At 35.7% G+C, this 24552-nt stretch overlaps 1 protein-coding gene and 1 non-coding gene across 2 annotated transcripts in view; one reads left to right on the plus strand and one right to left on the minus strand.

Annotated features, from left to right (window-relative positions):
* The window catches only part of LOC120125130, a 107335-nt gene extending 83077 nt beyond the window's left edge, over positions 1–24258 (minus strand). Inside the window, exons 1-12 of the mRNA XM_039143622.1 lie at positions 24115–24258; positions 22479–22554; positions 15460–15540; positions 15291–15371; positions 14453–14529; positions 10467–10521; positions 10297–10345; positions 9934–10071; positions 2208–2286; positions 1748–1826; positions 1615–1658; positions 1259–1453 (exon numbers count right to left, since the gene is read on the minus strand). Coding sequence (XP_038999553.1) covers positions 1259–1453; positions 1615–1658; positions 1748–1826; positions 2208–2286; positions 9934–10071; positions 10297–10345; positions 10467–10521; positions 14453–14529; positions 15291–15371; positions 15460–15540; positions 22479–22554; positions 24115–24222 — 1062 coding nt within the window. The 5' untranslated portion in view covers positions 24223–24258. The remainder of the gene's footprint in view (positions 1–1258; positions 1454–1614; positions 1659–1747; positions 1827–2207; positions 2287–9933; positions 10072–10296; positions 10346–10466; positions 10522–14452; positions 14530–15290; positions 15372–15459; positions 15541–22478; positions 22555–24114) is intronic.
* On the plus strand, positions 14942–15014 carry TRNAN-AUU. The gene has a single exon. It is a non-coding gene; the product is annotated as a tRNA-Asn (tRNA).
* Positions 24259–24552: the final 294 nt, after the last annotated feature.

Consider the following 24552-nt stretch of genomic DNA (forward strand, 5'->3'; position numbering starts at 1 on the left):
GGTTAACTTCGACCATCCAAGCTGGGTCTTTACAATATTTACTCCCCTACTTGAGGGGAAGCGTGAGTTATATACAGTTATTACTTTATAAATATTAGTGTTTCATTCTAGCACTAACTCTAGCAGTCTACTTTGTAGAAAAAGATAATTATAAATTAGTTAAAACTCTTAACTTAGTTAGAACTCTATTCGTAACTAGGATTCCTTGATCTACACTTGTATAAAAACACACTTATACCATTCTGATTCTGATTAACATAAATACAAGAAAATTCCCAATAAATTCTATATTTTTACGAGAAGTAATGCTACATTAATTGTTAGGGAAAGAACATTTTATTTTTAGAGAAAAGAATATCATTATTTATTATTGTTTTAGAAGAGATCAGTTTTATTATTATTGGAAAAATATTGAGATTTAAATTATAAGTATTTCAGGCTTTTTAGAAGTATTTCCCTAGTAGTATTACTTGCTCAATAAGTCTTTCAATTAAAACATGTAACCTCTCATGTTGAGAGGTTAATTGAAGAATTGAATAAAACAAGTCAAAAATTTTAACAAAATCCTTCTAGATTTAAGATTTTATCTAACAAGTCTAAGGCCTGCACTCTGTAATTCCCTTCGACGAGTTTCATTTATTCATGTGACCTGGGACTATAACACCGTCCCTCCCCACCACAACAGCCATAAAAAGGAATCTAAGTTAAAAGTTCATTCAAAACCATTTATCTTTGGAAATTTAAAATTGCATTTCATATTAGGCTATGGGTAAAGTTTCTTTTTTTATTAATCCGAGGTAAGTACAAGATAGCAACTGTTTAAAGATAACTCTCAACCATTTTACATTAAATGCTCACATCCCTGACATTCATGGTGCTCAAACCCGAGACCTCAAGGAATAACAACTTCTAGTAAAATTGTTTTATTCTGCAGAAAAAATTATTTAATTTAACTATGGCCCCCTCCCATCCAACAAGTAGAGTCCTTCATTGTCAACTAAAATACATCCAAATATTGATGCTCAATAATCAAGTGTGGCCTTAACTTGTCGCATGTAAGATCTCAATGCATAAATTAACACAATGAGGCATGTTAATTGTTGTTATCAAGTTTTGTTTCTTGTAGTCTTATATTGAGGTTGGGCCCTTTCACATATTGACAACTAATTTTAGGTTGGATGCTTAACAAGACAAGGGAGAAAAATAACGTAAGGCGTCAAGCAAAGGACACATGATCTGAAACATAGTTAGCACTTACATCATAACCAAGAACACAGAAATTTGACTTCACAAGGTGAGTTGCCATGCCAAAGCCCATTGCTCCAAGACCAATAAAACCAACTTTTCTCACAGCTTTTGATTGGGAAGTGATTTGAGTTGCAAGTTCCTCTGGGCTATAGCGTTCAGCATTGGCGGCATCTGTAGTGTTCACTCCAAATACTTGGTCCCAAACCTGTTCACCAATCACACAGCACATGTGTAACCAGAAAAGATGGTTTTAGATTAAAAAAACATCTACATGTTCCCCCCTTCAGGAAGAGAAACCCTAATGTTTTGTCGGAAGCTAGCTTTTATGTGGCCGGCCAATTCATTAACAGAATTACATGTTACAACCTGACCCAATGGGGTATTATCATCTCCAGTACCAAGTGAAGATCCTGAAAAAGGAGACATAAGTTGCTGTGAACCAAAACAAATCACCACGACCAATGGACTTAAATTGAAAAGGAAAATAATATACTAGTACCAAGAACCAGTTGCTGATGAGCACTTGCCAAAAGTGGAAGAGGAAAAGTAAGCAATTTAGCCATATCCAAAACAATACCCTTGAACAGGAGAGAAAAAGGGATTAATTACACTGGAATGCCACAAAATCTAGTTGGTGAACTATAGTGGAATATGTCTATCTGAAAACATATTAGTTTAACATCTACAAACACGGAACAAAGACTATTATGGAACCTTAAATTCAGCATTATAACTATAACACACATAAGTTGCATCTTCCAGATAACTAATAACTACAAATTTTAGTTACTTCTGAGTAGAAAGTGTTACCAGGAAGGTTATATAATTTAAGTTAAAAAAAATTAGCAGAAAAGTATTAAGTGTGCAAAAAATACTTCTTTGGGGAAAAAAATCAGGTCGGTCAGTCTCCTTAAGACAGCTCAACGAAACAATAAAAAGGCCATTGTACATAAACTTACCAATTTCTGAATGAAAGAATTCAAGAAATGATATTTGACATTGCCACTCAGCAGCTGTGGTATAAAATTCTTGAAAACCCTGCATACATGGCAACAACATAGATTAAAACTCAATTAACCAAGCATATGGTTTGTTTGAAATCATTCATCAGGTAAAACATCAAAAAGACAAGTGCTAATCAACCACCTAAGAGACAAGGGAGGCTAAAAGAAATTATTATCCATTTAATGCATTTTTTCTAGAAACTTGAAAGTGAGACATATTAGTCACATTTGACAAAAGAAAAGGGACCTCTATATCACAGTATTCATCGTGCATCTAATTTGTTCTTTGGGTTTCATTACTTGCATCTTCAAATCAAATGACTTCTACTCTACGTACAAGAAGCACTATCTGGAGTAATCTTCATCAGAAAAATATTTGGAATAGTAAGACATGTTGAGTCATATTAGCAAACTCCAAACGTCTAGTGAATTAACTTAAACCTGTCCAGCTTTATGAATGTTATTTTCCAACTCGTGATAGTTTATTCAGTCTAAAATAAAATTAGACAAAAAAAAACTAAATAAGAATTGTCCCAATAGAGATTCCCATTAATTCCTCCAAGGTCATTATTTGAAGAATCATTATAAATGTCATTGCAGCGCTGGCTCAGGTTTTCTAAAAACTAATAAGCTTTAAAGAGAAACTAGTAACAGGAATGGGCAACAACTTGAACTTCTCTGCTTACATAGAGACCAAATTGATTTCCAAGAAGCTTCTATTCCAACTGAAGTAGAACAACTGAGCATTGTAAACAATTCTAGTTAGAGAAATCAAAAAATAATTTCTTTACTTTATACATGTGATACTGCAATTATTATCAAACCCTAATAAACTGGAATAGTTTTTTTTCTTTCATTGCTCAAAGAGAATGTGGAATTCAAGTTGACAAGTGTTTTGTAGCAACTATGCCGATTGATGTTAGAGGGATGTGGTTGGAAAAAATAATTTAGGAATAAATAGGCAATATTTTTTCAATAAAATCATTCAATTGAGAAAACAGATTATTCACAACTGAGAATCTGGTCCAAACCCTAAAAATATGACCAATTCAACTTCTTTCGAAATAAATTTGGGGACTGATATTGGTTACAATTCATAAGATCCCTTCCTAATGCATCTGTTACACCTGTAACCCGCCATAAACTGACTGGCCATAACTATCTTCAATGGTCCCAGTTGGTGAAGCTCTACGTCACTGGAAGAGGAATGCTTGCATACATCTCAGAAAGGAATTCCAAACCAACAGCAACAGATGTGGGCTATCAAAAGTGGTTGCGTGAGAACAACATATCATGTTCTGGTTGATTACATCAATGGCGCCCGAAATAGGGGAAAACTTTATTCTCTATAAAATTGCATATGACGTTTGGACTGCTGCCAAAGAAACTCACTCAAGTTCAGATAACATGGCTGAACTATTAGGTTTTGAGTGTAAAATCACATACCTAAGGCAAGAAGATATGGATGTGACAAACTACTTCAACACCATGACAAGGTACTGGTAACAAATTAATTTATTTGAAACTAATGACCGGAATTGTGTTAATGATGTAGCTCTTTACAAGAGACATACAGCCCAGAAAAGAATCTTTCAACACCATGACATACATTTATCTCATCAGAGTCATTCTACTCCATGGATTGTAGATTCCGGAACATCAGATCATATGACTAGGGACTTGCAATTATTCCAAACATTTCAGTAAGTATCGACTCAATCCCATGTCAAGGCTGCAGGTGGATCTTTATCAACCAATGAAGGAAGTGGTTCAATTCCCCTTAACCAAGATATTGAGTTATATAATGTGCTTTATGTGTCTAATTTGACTTGCAATCTTCTTTCAGTCCATAGATTATTTCATGACTTTCAATGCACTACTAAACTTTTGTGAATTTCAGGCTACGGGTTCAGGGAAGGTGATTGGCAATGCTAGGTTGTCTAGTGGACTCTACATTCTTCAGGGGAAGCCACATCCTAAACAACAAGCCTATTCAAGTTGTTCTCCTCAACCTTCAAATTTATCCATCGTTCCAAATTCCTTTCAAGATATTCTACTATGGCATTTTAGGTTAGGTCACCCAAATTTTCAATACCTTGCAAAAATGTTACCTATTCCTTTTATTAATAAAAACCTAAAGTTGTTTATTTGTGACATTTTTCCTCTAGCAAAACAAACAAAAGGATCTTACCATCATTCCACTTATAAATCCTCTCAGCCTTTCTCTATAGTTCACAGTGACATTTGGGTCCCTTCAAGAGTAAAAAATCTGAACGGGTCTAGATGGTTTATCAACTTTATAGATGATCATTCAAGAACAACTTGGACTTTCCTAATGAAAGATAAATCTGAAACTGAAAACATCTTTAAAAAGTTTCAAAATATGGTAGAAACTCAATTCAAGAGCACTATTTGAATCCTTCAAAATGATAATGGAAGTGAATACTTCACTAGAACCTTAGGACCCTACTTTAAAAAAAAGGATTATACATATCAGTTTTTGTGTTTATTCTCCTCAATAAAATGGAATAGCATAGAGAAAGAATAGACTCCTCTTAGAAGTAGCTAGATGCTTGTTATTTTCCTCCAATGTTCCAAAACATTATTGGGAAGAGGTTATTCTTACTGCCACATACTTGATTAATAGGATGCCTAGTAAAACTATAAAATTCTAATCCCCTAGAGATGCCTTACTCCGAATTTTTTTCCCACTTCAAACCTCTTTGTTCCAATCTTCCTTCTAAGGTCTTTGGGTGTACTGTTTTTGTCCATATTCCTAACCCCTCTAGGTCCAAGTTAGACCTCCACCACCAAGAAGGGCTACAAGTGTTACTATCCCACCACAAGAAAAACCTTTGTCTCCATAGATATCACCTTCTTTTAACATCAAGCTCTTTACCAATATTGCCATTCATGGGTAGAATGTGACATAATTTCATTATCTTGAACCTAGAACAGTGGCAAATTTCTTTTCAGACCAGCAACCTTCCCAACTGACCAACCTTACTGCATCATTACCTCCAAACTAGCAGCCTTCGCCTTCCCATTATTCAAAAATATTTTTTTCCCAAAAAAATCCCTCTTTTTTCCCAGACTAGCATGCTTCCTTACCTCCACCAAACTCACCAGTAACTCCCAAAGAACCCAACTTGTTCAACTTGAGAAGAGGGAGCTAAATGTCTATGAAAAGAGGCAAAAGCCAACCATAGAAGCTGTTATACAGCCTCGAAACTACCAAGACTCAAGTCCTATAATCTCAGAAAATTCATAAGCTAAAGAATCATTACAAACTGAAGCTCATATTTCTATTTCTGACAATAATGATCTGCCTATTGCTCAAAGAAAGGGTGTGAGAAAGTGTACTAATCACCCAATTCTAAAATTTGTAGTCTATGGGAACTTGAATCCTTCATTTAGGGCATTCACTGCCCAACATAACAAAGTTGTTATTCTTAAAACTATAGAGAAAGCTTTAGAAGATCCAAGGTGGAAGACGAATGTTAAAGAGGAAATCAATGCATTAGAGAGCAATGGGACATGGATATTAATAGAGTTACCACCAAGAAAGAGACCAGTTGGATGTAAATGGGTTTTCACAGTGAAATATAACTCAGATGGAAGCATTAAAAGGTACAAAGCCAAACTTGTGGCTAAGGGATTTACACAATCCTATGGGATATACTACCAAAAGACTTTTGCCCCATTTGCCAAGCTAAATATAGTGAGGGTTTTATTGCCATTAGCACTAAATAAGGACTGGATACTTCATCAATTGAATATTAAGAACGCCCTCCTAAATGAAATACTTGAAGAAAAAGTGTACATGCAAGTGCCACAGGGAATGGAAGAAAAATCTAATGATGAAAAGGTTTACAAGTTGAAGAAATCTCTATACACTCTGAAGCAATCCCCAAGGGCATAGTTTGACAGATTTATAGAAGTCGTTATCAAAAATGGCTATAAACAATGTCAAGTGGACCACACCTTATTCGTAAAGGTAACACCAAGAGGTCAGAAAGCTATTTTCATAGTTCATGTTGATGATAATATAGTTACTGGAAAATGACAATGATGAAATAAGAAACTTGGCAAAAATTGTTGGCTGATGAGTTTGAGACAAAGGATCCTGGAAATCTCAAATATTTCCTAGGGATGGAAGTAGTTAGAACAAAGGTTGGTCTTGTTATGAATCAAAAGAACTATAGCATCGATTTACTCTCGAAAACTGGGATGCTCCCATGGAAACCAACTTAAAGCTAAAAATGAAAGACACATGTAGTCCAATCAACAAGGAGCAGTATCATAGGTTGGTTGGGAAACTCATTTATCTCTTATAGCTTTCTTAGTTAGTATTGTGAGCTAAACATGTGTGATCCTAGAGAAGAACATCTTGAGACAGTGAATAGAATCTTGAGATACCTCAAGTTTACTCCTGGAATAGTTTATTTTTCAAGAAAAAAAAAGACATGACAGTTAAAGTTTTCGCTGATTCAAGCAGAACAGGGCAGCTAATAGATCGAAGGTTAAAAAGTGGTTACTGCTCATTCGTGTGGGAAAACTTTGTAACTTGGAGAAGCAAAGAACAGCCGATTGTAACCAAAAGTAGTGTTGAGGTAGAATACAGGGCACTTACACTAGGAATCTGTTAAGGAATATGGCTACAAAGACTCCTAAAAAAATTGAGACTAAATAGTTCCAAACAGTTTGAGCTACAAACTTATAGCAAATCAGCCATTTGCATAGCTAAAAACCATGTGCATCATGACATAACTAAACATGTTTAGATAGATAAGGCATTTTATCTCTAAAAAGGTGAACAATGGAGTTGCTAAGCTCAAGTTTGTCTGTACTAAAGACTAGCAAGCTGATGTTCTCACCAAGGCCTTTCCAAAAGTTACCTTTAATGAAATTACATCTAAGCTGTGACTCTACAACATATACTCACCAGCATGAGGGGGAGCGTAGGTTGTAGGCTGTAAATTGGAACAAAAGCTGAAAATTAAGATGAAAAAATCATATTTAGAACTTCCAAGGTTGTAGGCTAGATTATTGTAGGGTGATGGGTCAGAGAAAAATCGTATACATTGGGTGAATTGGCAAACGGTTTGTCGTCCGATTGAATATGGAGGATTGGGGGTTTAGGATTTGAATCTAACTAATCGCGCTTTGTTGGGGAAATGGATATGGAAGTTTGCAAATGAGAAAGACTCCTTGTGGAAAAATTTGATTTGCAAAAAACACAATGTAGAAAACCTGTCTATGTCAGTTAGTAGGGTGTATTCTCCCCAAGATTCTTGGATATGGAAAGGAATTGTCAGTAGCCTCTTAAAGAATGATTCGACTAGAGAGATTTTGAGATCTCATTCAAGGCTCCAAGTGGGGAATGGTAAGTCGTTATCCTTTTGGAATGATGTTTGGGTAGACAATACCCCTTTAAAAATTCAATTTCCTAGAATTTTTGCAATGTCTTCAAATAAATCGGGTAAGGAGGTTGATTTTGGAAGTTATGATTCTAATGGCTGGTCTTGGAATATTCGAACTAGAAGAAATTTGTGCGAATGGAATTGGAACAATGGTTGGAATTAATGATTAAATTAAAGAACAAACAGTTGTCTGAGACAGTGGATGATTTTCTATCTTGGTCTAGAAAGGGTGAGGGTTGTTTTCGGTGAAATTCTGCATAAAGACTCTAGCTAAGGATCATGTGGAGAACCCTATTTGGAAAAATCGTGTATGGTTGGGGTCGGTTTCTCCTAGAGTTGAAACTTTTCGTTGGCAAGTAACTCACCAAAAACTGGCAGTAAAATCAAAGTTGAAGAAAATGGGGGTTCCCTTATCTGATGGTGATCTTTGTCCGTTTTGTAAACAGTATGAAGAGTCTACCCAACATCTGTTTATTTTCTGCTCAGTGGCTTGTGAGATTTGGAATAAGTTTTTCAGGTTTTGGGATATTTGTACAGCTTTGCCTTGTGATCTTCCATCCCTCATTAGTTCTTGGCCTGATTTGATGGCAAATTCTACGATCTGGAAATTTATCCCGGGAATGGTTCTTTGGTCTAGTTGGAAACATAGAAATTCAATTGTTTTCGAGAACCAGGCTCTGGACAGGTCTTCTCTCTTCTTCATTGTAAGATTTAGATTGGCTAAATGGTTTCTAGCCAAGTTTCATCAAGTTTCGATCTCGGTTGACTCGTTAATGGTTGATCCCTCTCTAGCAGACGGTCTTAAGTGCTCAAAGGTTCAGAGTAGGGCTGTACAGAAATGGCTTCCTCCTCTTGTGGATTTCTACAAGTTCAATGTTGATGGTGCTGTCAGAAAAGATGGGTTGGTTGGTGGCATTGGGGGTATTCTTAAAGATTCAAATGATTCCTCTAGCGTCGTTTTCAGATTGTGTTGGATTTGGCCCTCCTCCATTGGCAGAATTGAAGGCAATTAGGAAAGCAACTGAAATTTTCTTTTCCTCGGTTTGGTCTACTAAAGGAAGATTGATTCTGGAAAGTGATTGCAAAATAGTTGTGGAATGGATCCAGTCGAATTCTTCTACCCCTGTGTATTTTAGTAATCTAATTAAGAAGATCGAGTCTTTTGTATTGTTTAGGGCGTTGATAGTGAAATTAATTCCTAGGAGTTGTAATTGGGAGGCTAACAAGTTAGCTAAAGAAGGGGTTGGGTGATTGTGTAGTTTTATTGAGGATGTTTTCTGCATTTTTAGGGGATAGTCTTTTCTATTGTAATGTGAATGTTTATGGTTGTATGAATTTTATATCAATAAAATGAGGTACTCTTTTCTTCCTTCCACTAGTTGCTCTTTTTCTCTTGGAAAGGTCAAATTATGAAGGGGGTTTTTAATGAGACCTACTATTATAAATAAAAAAAGAAATGACAGAAAAATGAAAAGAAAGAAAATAAATATCTTTTCCTTCTATGGCGTTCTTAGTAGGAAGGTGGAAAATTGGAAAGGAATAATTTCCTATCCACCCATTTCTTGGCATTTTTAAAAAATGAAAGGAAAAAAAAGCGAAAAATACTTTGTTTTATCATTATAGTCTTTGTAGTTATGATGGAAAATAAAATTTAAGAAAATGTTAGATGATCTTGTTACATACTTGACTCGAAGCTACACTCATTTTGTTTCATCTTTTCTTTCCAATTTGAAGTGATTAATTTTTGTTAATAGATATGGAAAATGATAATCTTTCCTTCTTTCTTCTCTCTTTTCATTTTACTTTTCCATACTGCAAAGCATATCCTAGATCTTTACTTATTTATCTCAACCATGCAGATCATAGAACAAGTCACAAGACCCTTAGGATTTTTCATCTCTAGTGCAACTGATATATAGAGTACAAAGAGTAAATTACAAGCCATTGGAAGGACTAAACCGGAAACATAAACAAACAGTTCCAATCACCAATTTCAAGCCTTATATGCATACCTTAAAGCTTCCTTACCTACTACATCTCCTCCGAGCATTAATAAGGGAACCATTTCAGCTCAACTAAAATCAAGCATAAGGAATCTTTCATTTCTCATATCATATATGATAGTATAAAGTATGCACCATATGGGGTTTAACATTTTTCAATGTGAAAGAAGTCATCAAGAACCCATAGCAGAAATAATAAGCCATCAACAATTTTAAAAAAAGTATATATTAAGAGTAAATAGAAGTATAAATCACCAAGAATTTCCAGCAGCATTTGAAATGATGTCATAGATTATCCATGGATGGATCCCAGCTTTAACACCTAGAGATATAGCTTCTACAGCAGCAATAAGATGAATGCCCTCAAGCAGCTCAGTGACCAATTTAATTTTGCTGCAACAGACAAGAACTAAGAAACCTAAGACCCGAAAGCAAAATTAGGGATTTGGAGACCATCAGAAAGTATTTAGTGTTTTTAAAGCAATTTCATTCTGAAAGTGACAGATTGATGAAACAATCCTATATTATGGAACTGAATTACCATGTCACTGAAGTCGGTCATCTTACAGTAAAATTTGTATAACTTTTTGGCAGCAAATGAAGATGAAAAAAAAATACCTTCCAACTCCTATTTCACCTTCAAAAATGTAAAGCTTTTCGGACATTGCTGCAAAAAGAAAAATCAAGAACGTGTCTCAAAGACTCATATAAAACTAACAGTTTTAAAAGCATAAATCTACAGAAGTGAAACACATTTATAGCTAATTAGTTTGTAAATTGAAGAATACCAGAGAGAATAGGGTAAGCCTTGGAAATGGCATCAGGCATTCCTGAGGAGACAACCTAAAAACATTTCAAAATAAATTATTTAGAACTTCGACAGAGAACAAGAATAAAAAGTCGAAATATTTATTGAACTCTCATATTTTGAGATAATTTTTAAGTTATTTTGATAGATAATCTTAGAATAAACAATTGAGATTTCTAGGAAGACTTTTTATCTCTTAGTAGTTTATTAGAATAAGAGAACTATTTTCCCAGTTATGTTGTGAGTTTCTTTTTTTCTATTTAAACTTAGTTCTTTACCTAATAAAAATATAGAACAGTTTATTGAATATGGTCTCTTAAAACTTTCACGGTATCAAAGGTAGGTTAAATCTCCAGTACCACCATGATTAAAACAGCCTTCACTGGAGATAAGAGATCCAGCAACCAACCTGAGGTAGAAAGCTCTACAGTAACACCGTGATTAAAACAGCCTTCACTGGAGATAAGATATCCAGCAACCAACCTGAGGTAGAAAGCTCTACTGCCGGAACAACTACTTTGGGAAAATTTTCCAAGGATGTCATAAATATTTTCTGAACTCCCATATATTTTGGGATAATTTTTAATTTATTTAGATAGATAATCTTAAATTGAGATTTTCTAGGAAGACTTTGTATCTCTCCATGGGCGAAGTCAGGATTGAACCATGAGGGGGCAAGTTGTTTACTTTAAAATAATTTCTTTTTGATAAAAATGGGAGGTATCGTTAAAAACCCCCTTCATACCCATCAAGCTATAATGATAGCTTAACGACATTGGAATGAGGAAAAGAGTACCTCAAAATTTATTCCTTAAATACCAAGTACATCAAGAGTTCATTACAGGCATACACAACCAAAATACAACCTCAAAAATGACCAGCAATATGCTTACATCTCATCAAAAACCACACTCCTAACTTAGCAAGATTTGCCCCACCTTACAAAACAACCCAGACATCCTATACACAACAAAACAATAGGCTGAATTACAAACAGTTACTCAATTCCCAACTTTACAAGCTAGTCATCCTTTCAATTGCAGCATCTCTGAATATGCCTTACAATTACATTTTTATTCACCACCACTGCACAAATTTCCTTGACCAAAGATTTGAATAAAGCTGGGCAAAAACAAAGATTTTTGATCCAATCAGATTCCAAAATCAATCTTCCTTTAGATCCCCACTCCTCAAAGAAAAAACTTAATCATGTTTTAATTGGAAGTAGTTCAGCCAAAATAGGAGGGTCAGGCCCTACCTTTTCCAAGAAAGATCCCAACAACTTACCATTTGAATCATGAATAAAACCACCAATATCACCTTTAAGCCACTCCTTCTCCACTGCTCCATCAACATTAATCTTCAAAAAACCTGAGGGAGGAGGGGACCAAGCAAGTGAATAGGATATCACTTTCTTGGCTTTCCAATGAATAACTGCCAAAGATAGGTCCCTCACTAAGCCATCAAACTGCATATTAGCACTAGGAAATTTTGCAATAATCCATGAAACCAATCTAAATCTAATGAGGAATGGCAGTTGAACTGAATCAAAATAACCCTTCTTGAAAACTATTTCATTCCTACACTTCCACACCGACCACATAATCGCGCCTGATATTAACGTCCAAATGTGAGAGTAACAAACTAACACCATCCAAGCCACTACTAGATCAGCACGATTACATGGCAGCACCGCTGTAACTTTCCAAAAACGCAGAAAAGTACACCAAATATCCCACATAAACTTACATGATACCATAAGATGCGAAACAATTTCGGGTTCGAGTCGACAAAGAGGGCACAAAACATCTTCCAAGCCTTCAACACCTTGTTTAGAAAGCTCCAATTTGACAACCAACTTCTGATGAATTACTTGTCATACAAAGGTTTCCACTCTCGGGGGTGTCACCCGAGCCAAACTTGCTTCGTCCAAACAGAATTTATAGGTTGTCGTTCATACATTAGCCTAACATAAGACCTTACTGAATAAATACCCTCCTCATTCCTAGACCATATGCATCCATCATTATTCTCCTCACCACAACGAAGATTCTAAAGCAAAGAATTTAGGTTTACCTATTGCTCCACCTCCCAATCAGCAAGGTTCCTTCTAAAAGGAATGTTCCAACAGCAACTCGAATGATTTCGACATCTAAACTCAGCAATCGTTCCCTCCTTATTAACTGATAAAAGAAACATTCTTAGAAATTGCACCTTAAGAGGGTAACCACCCAGTCAGTTATCAAGCCAAAACCTTAAAGATTCACCATTTCTAACCTGAAATTTTAAATGATTTTGAAAACACTGCCCAAACTCATCCTCCTCACAATTATTCAGTATTCCTTTCCAAATTCAGGATGCCCTGTAAGTTGCTGTAAATTCAATCCGAATAGCTTTCGGATCTACATTATACGTGTTGCACACCAATCTTTTTCATCAAGTGTCCCTTTCTATAGCAAATTTCCAAGACCATTTTCCGAGGAGTGCTCGATTCAGAAGATTTAAATCTAAAATACCAGAACCTCCTAAATATTTAGGTTGGCACACAGTTGACCAATTAACACAATGGATCTTTTTCTTATCTTCCGAACCTCCCCACAAAAACTTGGCCATAATAGAATTTAGCTTCTTCAAAACATGGACTGGTATTCTGAAAAATGGACAGGAAATATATGGGCAAAGAATTGAGCACTGATTTGATTAAAACCACTCTCCCAGCTAAAGACAGAGATGGCGCTTTCCACTTGGCTAATTTTTTTTAGAATCTTTGGACAACCAGCTCCCAAAGTGCTGCTGAATTCTTTTTCGCACCAAGGGGAAGTCCAAGGTACTCAATCGAAAACTCCCCCACAGAACATCCAAGTTTGTCCGCCCATTCCTTAATAGCGAACAAATCCATATTAATTCCAACAATTCTGCTCTTCCCTAAATTCAACTGTAGACCCGACATTAACTCAAAAATACGTAGCAATCTACTAACATTCTTCCGCTGGCCCATAGAAGCATTGCAGAAAATTAGCAAATCATCCGCGAACTGTAGATGTGATAAAATGAAAGAATTCCTTGCCTACCCGATTTCAAACCCGTAGAAAAACCCCAGATTTACTGCCTTGGACAGCATCAAGTTTAGTAATTGCCCGACCAGATTGAATAACAAAGGGGACAAAGAACACCCTTGCCGAAACCCTCTAACGATCCTAAACTCTTCCGCCGGTGACCTGTTGACTAAAATAGAAATGGAGGCTGACAAAATGCACTTGAATATCCACAAACACCACCTCATTCCGAATCCCATCTTCTCCATAATTTTCACCAAAATCCCCCAATCGACAGAGTCATACGCCCTCCTAAAATCCACCTTAAAAGTCACCCCTTTTAATCTTTTTTCCTCCAATAATCTATACATTCATTTGCAAGGAAAGAACAATTCATAATTTGCCTACCCAGGATGAAAGCGAACTGTGGTGGCCTTATTGAATCATCAATACACCCTCTTAATCTCCTAGCGAGAACCTTTGATAAAATTTTATAAAGAGCACCCACAAGGCTGATCGGCCTATAATCAATTATACCAAAAAAATTGGAAGGGGCAAGGGCTTGATAGTAATAGTTTTAAAATTTCCAATGACCTAAAAAGTAATTAGACCATAAAAGTTGGGGAGCAACTGTCCCTCACACCTATAATGTGGGTCTGTCCGTTTATCTATTAGTAGTTTACTAGAATAAGAAAACTATTTTCCCAATTATGTTGTGAGTTCTTTTTTCTATTTAAACTCAGTTCTTTACCTAATAAATAGATAGAACATTTTATTGAATATAGTTTCTTAAAACTTTCCTATATCTTTCTTCCAAATTACCAGAAGATACAAGGGAAAAGAAAATGATAATAAAAATAAAACGGAGCTTGGCCCAATATATTAGAGCTAAGCCAGAAAAATGAAGATAAAGGTTTAGGTACATTATTACCACAACTTTTCCATTTAAGTTCTCAGATGTTGCCTTATAGACATATGTATCCACTACTGAAGTTGCCAGACCATTCTCTGTGACAGAAATTAAAGGCCAATAAGAAAGATTAAGGGAGAAAATAGAGAAATATTTAAAATTTATGATCAACTATTTCAGGCTGAATAAACATGAAAAAAATTATTTTTAAACATCCTAAAATGTCCTCATAACATAGTAACTTTAAACTCCAAGAGTAGATGACTTCAGAGAAAGAAGGGCTTCACCAAAATTAAATCATATGAGATTCCACTTCAAGGAATTAGTGACCAAATAAGCAATTTTCATCTAAAATAAAACAACTTTTTTTAAAAGATAAAATAAAACAACTAAATGGTGAGCAATACATTTTAAAATAATCAGAAAACCTATACAATTAAGGGGGGAGAGAAGGAAATTGGAAGTCGATTAAATGTTATTAGAACAGGTATATTGGAAAGTTTTAGAATTGTCTGTCCAACTCAGTTGGTAGAGCACAAGGCTATTAACCTTGTGGTCGTGGGATCGAGTCCCACGGTGGGCAATTCATAATTGTCGTAGGTTTTCCACGGAAGTTGCTCTCAACCTAGTGTTGGGGGCAACCTACTAACATACCTCCCCCTTACCCCATTACATATGGGAATAGGGTCAGTTAATTTATATTGGAAAGTTTCAGCTGGTTTCGAAATAACCACAGAAAAGTAGTAGAGTACTCAATACTAGTATCATAAACCAAGAGTTTTCGAGAACCAAATGAAGACCAAATTATTATTCCCAAAAGATGTATCATGTCAACCCAAAAATGATAAACCACAACTACCTTTGAGATTCTTCTCCAAAGTTCGGATGTGTGATGGCAATATGGTTGAATAAAGAATAATTACAGCATCTTTCTGTAACCCTGAAAGTTTCATAAAGATGTATTATCTACCTAAAAACAATGTGAGTAAAAATTATTTGACATAAATAAAAAGAAACTTTATAAAGACCTTCTAAAGCACCATCATGACCAAAAATTACATCATGTATTTGATCCTTGTGAGATATTAAGACAATTAAAGCCGACACACCTGCATAAGATAATTAAAAATAGAAGGATCAGAGGGTTGACCACCAACTTATTTTATTGTGATTTGAATAAATATGAATGAACTATATACTTTTTTAAAAAATATGGAAATTGATAATAATTGGAAATAGACACACAAACTAATACTTCTTTTGACAATATTCTTGTATGACTGCATATGCCTTCTAAATGAATGGACATCACCCTATGTAGAACTAGGGTTTTCAAGAAGAAAAGCTTTTATTTTATTCAAGATTAAAATAAAAAAAATAATACATGGGGGTTTGTAAGAGATAGATAAGAGTTCTAAGTATAATAGAAGTTGTTTTTCCTACAAACTAGGATATTAGAATTAGAGATAAAGTGGGAAACTTAGAGTTTGAACCTAACACAACTCACATTCCCCCTCAAGCTGGGGAGTAAATATTATAAAGACCCAACTTGGATGTAATTTCGTCGAAAGTAATCCTCGGAAGTGCCTTGGTCAATACATCGGCTAGCTGATTTTGTGAAGAGACATAGATTAGCTTTACAGTTCCGCCATTCACTTTCTCTACAATGAAGTGTCTGTCAATCTCCACATGTTTTGTTCTGTCGTGATGTACTAGATTCTTTGCAATACTTATTGCCGACATGTTGTCACTCTGAAGTTCAAAGTGGTTTTCATAGCACATCTCTAGTTCAGTTAGGAGCCTTTGTAACCAAACATCTTCACAGATTTCGTGTGCAATCTCCCGATATTCTGCTTCTGCACTGCTTCTTGAGACTACTGCTTGTTTCTTACTTCTCCAAGTCACCAAGTTTCCCCAAACAAAGAAACAATAACCTGTAGTTGATCTTCTATCAACTAATTCTCCAGCCCAGATGGAATCCGTGAAAATTTTTACTATTCTATCTTCATGTTTTCTAAAAATCAGCCCATGTCCCGGTGTCATCTTTAGATATATCAAAATCTGATTTACTGCCTCCAAATGTTCTTCTCTAGGATCATTCATGTATTGGCTCACAATACTAACGGAGTAGGCGATGTCTGTCCTAGTTAGGGATAAATAGATGAGCTTACCAACTAATCTTTGATACCGCTCCTTGTTTACAAGATTCGCGTCTTTTCTCAACTTTAGATTAACTTCCATGAGAGTTTTTGAGGGCTTACAACCAGTCATTCCAGTCTCAGAGAATAGAATGCACTTTCTTTGATTTATGAAAATTCTTTCTCTTGATCTTATCACTTCCATGCCCAAAAAACATCTCAAGGCCCCTAAGTCCTTGGTTTCGAACTCATTTGCTAGTAATGTCTTCAATTTATTTATATCTACTAAGTCATCACCTGTGATTATGATGTCATCAACGTAGACAATGAGGATCTCCTTCTTATCTGGAGCAGTTTTTACAAACAGAGAGTGATTAGACTGACATTGTTTATAGTTGTCGTGTAAAAAAACCTCAGTGAATATGTCAAACCAAGCCCGAGGAGACTGTTTTAGACCATATAAAGACTTCAACAACTTGCAAGCTCGCTGATTTCCATAATGATTTTTTACGCTTGGTGGAACTCGCATATAGACTTCTTCAAGATTGTCATTGAGGAATGCATTATTGACATCTAGTTGATGAAGTATCCAATCCTTATTTACAGCCAGGGATAATAGTACTCATATCAAATTAAGCTTTACAACCGGAGAAAAAGTTTGATAGTCTACTCCATGAGTCTAAGTATACCCCTTTGCCACAAGTCTAGCCTTATACCGCTCATCATTGCCATTTGCCTTGTATTTCACAGTAAATACCCATTTGCAGCCAACTGGTTTCTTGTCTTTAGGAAGATCAACAATAACCCAGGTTTTGTTGTTTTCAAGGGCTGAAAGTTCTTCTTCTACTGCCTTCTTCCAATCGGAACTTTTTAATGCTTCTTCTATAGTCTCTGGAATGCGAATGCTATCAACCTGAGCTGTAAATTTCTTAAAACCATGCATTAGTTTACCATAAGCAACAAAATTATTGATAGAATGAGTTACACATCGTCGTACTCCTTTTCTTTAAGCTATCGGTAACTCGCTAGCATCAATCATCACATCCAAATTACTCTAATCATCATTTCCTTCATTTGTCAAGGAATTTAAACTTGGTTCCAGCTCTTGACAATGCTCAGAAGCGCACAGGTGAAGTTGTTGGAACATTGAAAGATTATTTGGGTTCGGCAAAATTGAACAAAATAAGAAAACCCAAAATTGTTATTTGGGGTCTGAAACTGTTGGTTAGCTCCATGAATGAATCCAACATTATTCAACAATCGCATAACACTGGGATTACTACTATTATTAAAAATACCTATTTGAGGTTGCATCATAAGCATGTGCATGTTATTAATGCCCTAGTTTCCCCCGTGGAACTTGATTGAAATCCATTTGAGGTTGCATCATGCTCTAGAATCTGCCTTGCTGTAATTTTGCTTCTGAACGTCACTCTTTTTGGGTTTGAATAATATTGGGAAAAGTCAAGAGAGGGTAGCAAAGGATCTAACCTAAACCGATACCATGTAGAACTAGGGTTTTCAAGAAGAAAAGCTTAAAAAAAGAGAATACATGGGGTTTTTTATAAGAGATAGATAAGAATTCTAAGTAAATCAGAAGTTGATAAGAATTCTAAGTAAATCAGAAGTTGTCTTTCCTACAAACTAGGATATTAGAATTAGAGATAAAGCGGAAAACTTAGAGTTTGAACCTAACACAACTCACACCCTATACCAATTACATCAAAGCAATCTCCAAGCAACGGATCATTTTGATGAATAGGTCCAAGCAGTCTTCCCCAGAAAACAGTTTTAGAACCTCTAGTCCCTTATTTCCCAAAACAAATCTGGCACCACCTCAATGGGCAAAGATCAGTGAACAAATCATTGCAACCACACACAGTAATCAAGGTTCATGTCTTGCATCTAAGACACATTGCAACTATAGAACATCCTAACTACGGGGTTTGTTGGTAATAACTATCAAATTTTCAATTTTACCCAGAGTTATAAATTTTCATGTTGTATCATATAGAGAAAATGTCATTTATAAACAATTCAGAGGCCTCTTTCTTTTCTTTTTTTGATAAGATTAGAAGGCCTCATTAAAAACCTCCTTCTTAATTAATGGATCTTGAAAAGAAACTCCTTAATCATTGGAAGGAGGAAAAGAGCGCCTTAGATTTTCATAAAAGAAAATAAGATTACAACCTCGATAAATCTCTTCGAAATAACCCTTACAACAGTCTATAAATCCCACCCGAACAGGAATCAAATGCTAAACTGAAACAGCAAACAACATAAACATTAGCCTATTCTAGCCTTTGTTAAAGCATCGGCGTCCATATTAGCTGACCTAGCAACCCAATTTATAACCCCCCCCCCCAAAGATCTAAGATTGTCAACTATATCACTAACAACGAAAGCATAAACAACTGGGCATGAATTGACATTGTTGATCCAATCTACTGCAACCCTGCTATCACTCTCAACAATCAGCCTATCTTTGACCCTCCCTTGAGCAGAAGCATATAATGAAATACCCCTCTGAATAGCTTTAAGTTCGATCATAGTCGGAGGTCCCGGACCAGCTGACTCTTGAAAAGAACCTAGGACTGAACCTGAATGATCCCTCCAAATACCTCCTATACCCGATTTCTTCCAGTCACTACTAACGGCTGCGTCCACATTCAATTTAAAAAAACCAGAAGGGGGACGTCCCCAAGGGAATGAGGAAGACTTCATAGAGCTGTAGGGCGAGTAGGAAACTGCTAATGAAGGATCCAAAATCAAGGAATCCTTATGAATAGAAACGTCCTTGTACTTAGCTAGAAACCAAGAAGCCAGCCTAACTCGTGATAAGAAAAATAACTCTAACTGATCAAGCTTTCCCCCTTCAAAGACAATAAAATTTCTGGCCTTCCAAATGGTCCAAATGATAGCCCCAGGAATGAAAGTCCAAATAGAAGAATTTGATTTTAACTCATCCCAAGCAGTAAGAAAGGTTTTTGCATCAACAGGAAACACAACTAAATCTCCAAAAATTATAAAAGTTGTACCACAAAGCCCATGCAACCGAACATGTAAAGAATAAGTGCGTGGAAGTTTCCTCAACCAATTTACAAAGAGGGCATATATCATCCTCGATACCTTGAACCCCTCTTTTAATCAGTTCGGATTTAACAGCTAGCTTGCCAAGCACAACCTGCCACATTAAAGATTCAACTCTAGGGGGTACCAAACCTCTCCAAATAATGTTATTCCAGGAGCAAAAATCATCTGATCCTGAAGCACAACTTTTAATACAAGAACTGACTGAAAAAACACCATCCCCACTGCCTTTCCAAAGTAAAATATCACTGGAATCTTTAGACAAAGAATAGGGAGAGATGAAGCTCACCAAGTTACACCATTGTTCAACCTCCCAATCATTTAAATTTCTTCTAACTTGAACATCCCAAACCCAGCCAGAAGGAAGGAATTCCCCAAACTCACAAAGTTTACCAGATCTATTAGAAGAAACCGAAAACAATCTAAGAAAAAGAAACTGAAGCGGATAATCTGCAGCCCAACTATCTTGCCAAAAACGAATAAGCTTACCATTTCCAACATAAAAACTACACAAACTTCGAAACTTAGAGCCAAAGGAGTCTTGTTTGTAATGATTGTTAACCACCGATCTCCAAAGCCAAGAAGATTGAGGAGGAACCTTGCTATCAAACAGTAACCTTGAAGAATCAATGTTGTATTTGCTACAGATAAAATTCCTCCAAACAGAGTGTCTCTCATTTGCAAATCTCCAAAACCATTTCCCTAGCAATGCTCTATTCATACTAGTCAGATTCCGGACTCCCAGACCACCCTCGTTCTTAGGTTTACATACATCATCCCATTTAACCCAGTGAATCTTCTTTGAACCATTTCCCCCTCCCCCTCCCCATAAAAAATTAGACATGATCGAGTTTAGAGCCTTAAGGATTAAAACTGGAATCTTGAACATAGACAAGAAATACGTAGGCAATGAGGACAGAACCGATTTGATCAAAACCAGTCTCCCTGCTAATGAAAGTGTAGCAGCCTTCCAACCCGCTAATTTAGTATGAAAATTCTGCACCACCAGTTCTCAAATAGCAGATGCATTCTTAGTTGCCCCTAATAGAAGACCTAGGTAATTAGAGGGGAAACTCCCAACCGAACAGCCAATAGAAGCTGCCCAGGTCTGAACCTCCTCTTGGGAAATATTAATCCCAAACAAACTGCTTTTCTTTAGGTTAAGTTGCAGCCCTGACATAACCTCAAAAACTCTGAGCACCCTCTTCACATTCATAATCTGTGTTTTTGAAGCTCCACATAAAATAATTAAATCATCAGCAAACTATAAATGTGTGAGCTTGAAAGACCCTTCCTCCTTGCCAACTGTCAGACCAGAAAATAATCCTTCAGAAACAGCCCGCAGTATTAATAAATTCAACAACTCCCCTACTAGATTAAATAACAAAGGTGAAAGTGAACACCCCTGTCTTAGTCCCTTGGCCATCAAAAATTCCTCAGTTGGAGACCCATTGACTAACACTGAAATGGAGGCAGTAGAGACACATTTCCTGATCCAACTAATCCAAGTCGAACCAAATCCCATTTTTTCCATCACCTTGAATAAGATAGGCTAATCAACCGTGTCATAAGCCTTTTTGAAATCTACTTTAAAAACACAACCCTTTAGCCCTTTATTCCTCCAATAATCAATGCCCTCGTTAGCAATGAGGGAGCAATCCAAAATTTGCCGACCGGGTATAAAAGCAAATTGTGATTGGCTGATGATATCTCCCATACAGCTTCTAATCCTCCTTGACAGACACTTGGAAAGAATCTTGTATACACCTCCTACTAGACTAATAGGTCTATAATCGTCTAAACTTCCAATGTTAGAGCCCTTAGGAATAAGGGTGATAAAGGTGTGGTTAATACCATGTTCCCAATTTTTTCCCCTATGGAATCTGTGAAAAAACTGCATGATGTTACCTTTAAGAACAGACCAAAACCTTTTAAAAAATCCCAAGTTCAATCCGTCGGGCCCCGGAGCTTTATTACTATCGCAAGACTTTAAAGTCTCCCAAACCTCCTCCTCTGAAAATTCCTTCTCTAAAAGAATGTTTTGATCCACGAAAATTCTAGGAAACGTCAACCCAACGTCTTCCACATCCAAAGTAAACCGAGAATTAAGAAGCAGAATTATTCCTTATTTCTAGGAGTTAACTTAGTGTAAATAGTATCTAAATCTTAGTTCCTGATTTTTAGGAATCATTTCCTATTCTTTGATGCCTACTTTTTTGTAAGTTGTAATCTATTGATTCTTTGGAAGATAGAGAAATTAAGAATATCTTTCCCTCTCCTAAGTTTGTTCACTAAGGATCTTCTGAGATAAAAGAACTCATATTCTATAGTAGCATACTACCCAAGACACTCACTTGTTAGTCATTACAGTCGAAACAATATTAATTTTATATTACTTTTTATTTTCAGATTAGTTGAACACATATATTTGTCTATCATTCTTCTAAAACGAAGCACTATTTTGTGATGTTACACCTTGTAAATATCAAGATCACTTATCTTGGTTCATGAAATTCCCTCGTTAAGAAATGAAAACCAACTTATTGTAAAGTTGCAAATGTGTAGTTGAAACTGTCAATGCAAACACTATATTAATAGCCTATTCTACGAATTTTAAAAACTTAACAAAAATAGTAGAGCTTTTTAAGAAACAATTAAAAAGAAAATCCGAAGTAAGTGTAAGTGGAAGTCGAAACTTTGGCTCAAGTGTAGATGCAAGTATTCCCTGGTGCACAGATTTGGGTTTCACAAACAAAATCAACCCCCCCGGGTGGAAAATAACAGTAACAACAAGAAGAAGGTGTTTAACATCATATAACCTTTTGCTGCCTCCCTAAGGCTCGAGCATTCAATTCCCCCTAGCTTCAAAAATTCATTCACCAAAAGATTTTGGACCTGCAGATGGAGAAAGTTGCAGCAGAACAGAAATTAAAGCTCTCAAAATGAGTTTCAAATTCCAAGATTTTTCTGGCGTTGAGCAATGAAAATCCAAAATAAATATATGAACAGGAGAGAATTAAGAGAAGAAAGATATTAGACTTGCAAAACTCATGATAAAGATGATGGATTTCTTTTAGTAATCACTAATAAGCTGAAATGTTACACATAAAAGTTGAATAAATTCTTGCACAATTGACCTTGAGCAAGGTTTCATAATAATATTATGTTAACACTTGGTTCCTCATGTATATTTAAACCACACTGCAGCTTAGATGAGGGAGGCTGGATAATTTGTTCCTAGAAAACAGAAACTTTTGGTTTATGAAGTCTAACTTATAATGAATCTGGTTTGGTTACAAATGCAAACTTGTAGATGTAGTTTTCTAAAAAAATTCAGTATCCTCTTTCTACATCTAAAATAGAACATCAGAGAAGAAGTCAGTCATGGTGCAATAATGAATACTTCACCATTGAAGGAATGCCACACATGAGTAAAACCTAAAAAAACTTTAACATAAAGATGAAAAATGAGATTTGGAATCTCATCTCGAAGATTGACTTGATAAATCTTGGTAAAAAAAAAGGTTCCACGTGCAAGTAAATATCAAGAAGAACTCAAATTCTAATGCTCCAAGTCTTTGTTTTACTTGAAGTATGGGTGTCAGAATTGAATGTTCCCGTGTCAATTATGCTTCTGTATATGACACCCAAAGTCCCAAGCACCATAGAATTGAATGTCAAAGATGCAAATTTCTAACATTGCAACTTTATGTTAGCCAAATGCCAGCTCCGCCTTTTGAAACTATTAGTATAACATGAATTTATGTACTTTAACATGTAATAACTTTTTCAAGCATCCATCTGTATCAAAATTCCACAATGGAGTGAATAACAAAATGCATTCCAGTTCTTTAAGAATGGAGTCTTATCCGATGTCTGGATTGGAGTTAGAGAGGGAAAGGAAGGAAATTGAGTATCCCTTACTTTCTATTAAAAGACTAAAATCTTATTAGTCCAGTCTGAGTTAAAGTTGGTGAAAGGAAAGTAAAAAAGATATTTTAAGATGTAAACTACATTTTCATCTCCTTTTCTTCTTTAAATTATTCTAATGAAAACATTATGGTTATAAAATTGCATTATAATCAATCATTTCCTTTCCACCCTGTAGCCAAACAAAAACTATTAAAATTACTTTACTTTCCTTCCTTAATTTTAACTACCCAAACAAGATACTCTATAATCCTTTCCTCTTTTTGGCATTCCTCACTCGTACTTCACTTCCCTTTCTCTTTCTTTTCATCCAAACATAGAACAGCTGCCACTGCAACTGAATTAACTAAGAATCGACCTTCCAAAAACAATAATGATACTAAATAACTAGTATTCCGATTGCCCAATTATTGATTTTAAAGCAGCGGTTTTATCAAGAACTGAACTGAGATTTCAAAATCAATTAAGTCCAGCAATAGTCAACTGGCAAAAATTTGAAAAGGAAAAAATGATATGATTCGGAACCTCAAAAGCTTGGACTTTGTAGCCAGCGCGAAGAAGCAAAGCAGCCAATTCCAAGCTCAGTTGGTCCAACCCCACGAATCCTATAACGCCCGCCATTGCAGAATTCATAGCACAAATACACCGTTTCTTCTCTTTGGTTTTTGCTCTTCTGAGCCGGCTTAAAAGAACGAGACAGCTAGGAGCAATCCAAAAACTAACCGAGTAGTGGGCCCACCGACTATTTAATTACTATTTCCACCTCAGTAAACAAATCTGTAAGAAATCTTTTTAAAATTAAAAAAAGAGAGATTATATCCATTATTTAGCCCTTTAAGTATACCTATTCTTACACTTTACGCCATTAAATAAATTTTTGTCGTAATTTACCCCTGAAACCATCACTTTTGTCCTCTATATATCATATTTTTATTGCCCATTTTTGGGGTAAAATGAGGCACA

Source organism: Hibiscus syriacus, unplaced genomic scaffold (assembly GCF_006381635.1).
Source record: "Hibiscus syriacus cultivar Baekdansim isolate YM2019G1 unplaced genomic scaffold, ASM638163v2 tig00110429_pilon, whole genome shotgun sequence".
In the NCBI taxonomy this organism is placed as follows: domain Eukaryota; kingdom Viridiplantae; phylum Streptophyta; class Magnoliopsida; order Malvales; family Malvaceae; genus Hibiscus; species Hibiscus syriacus.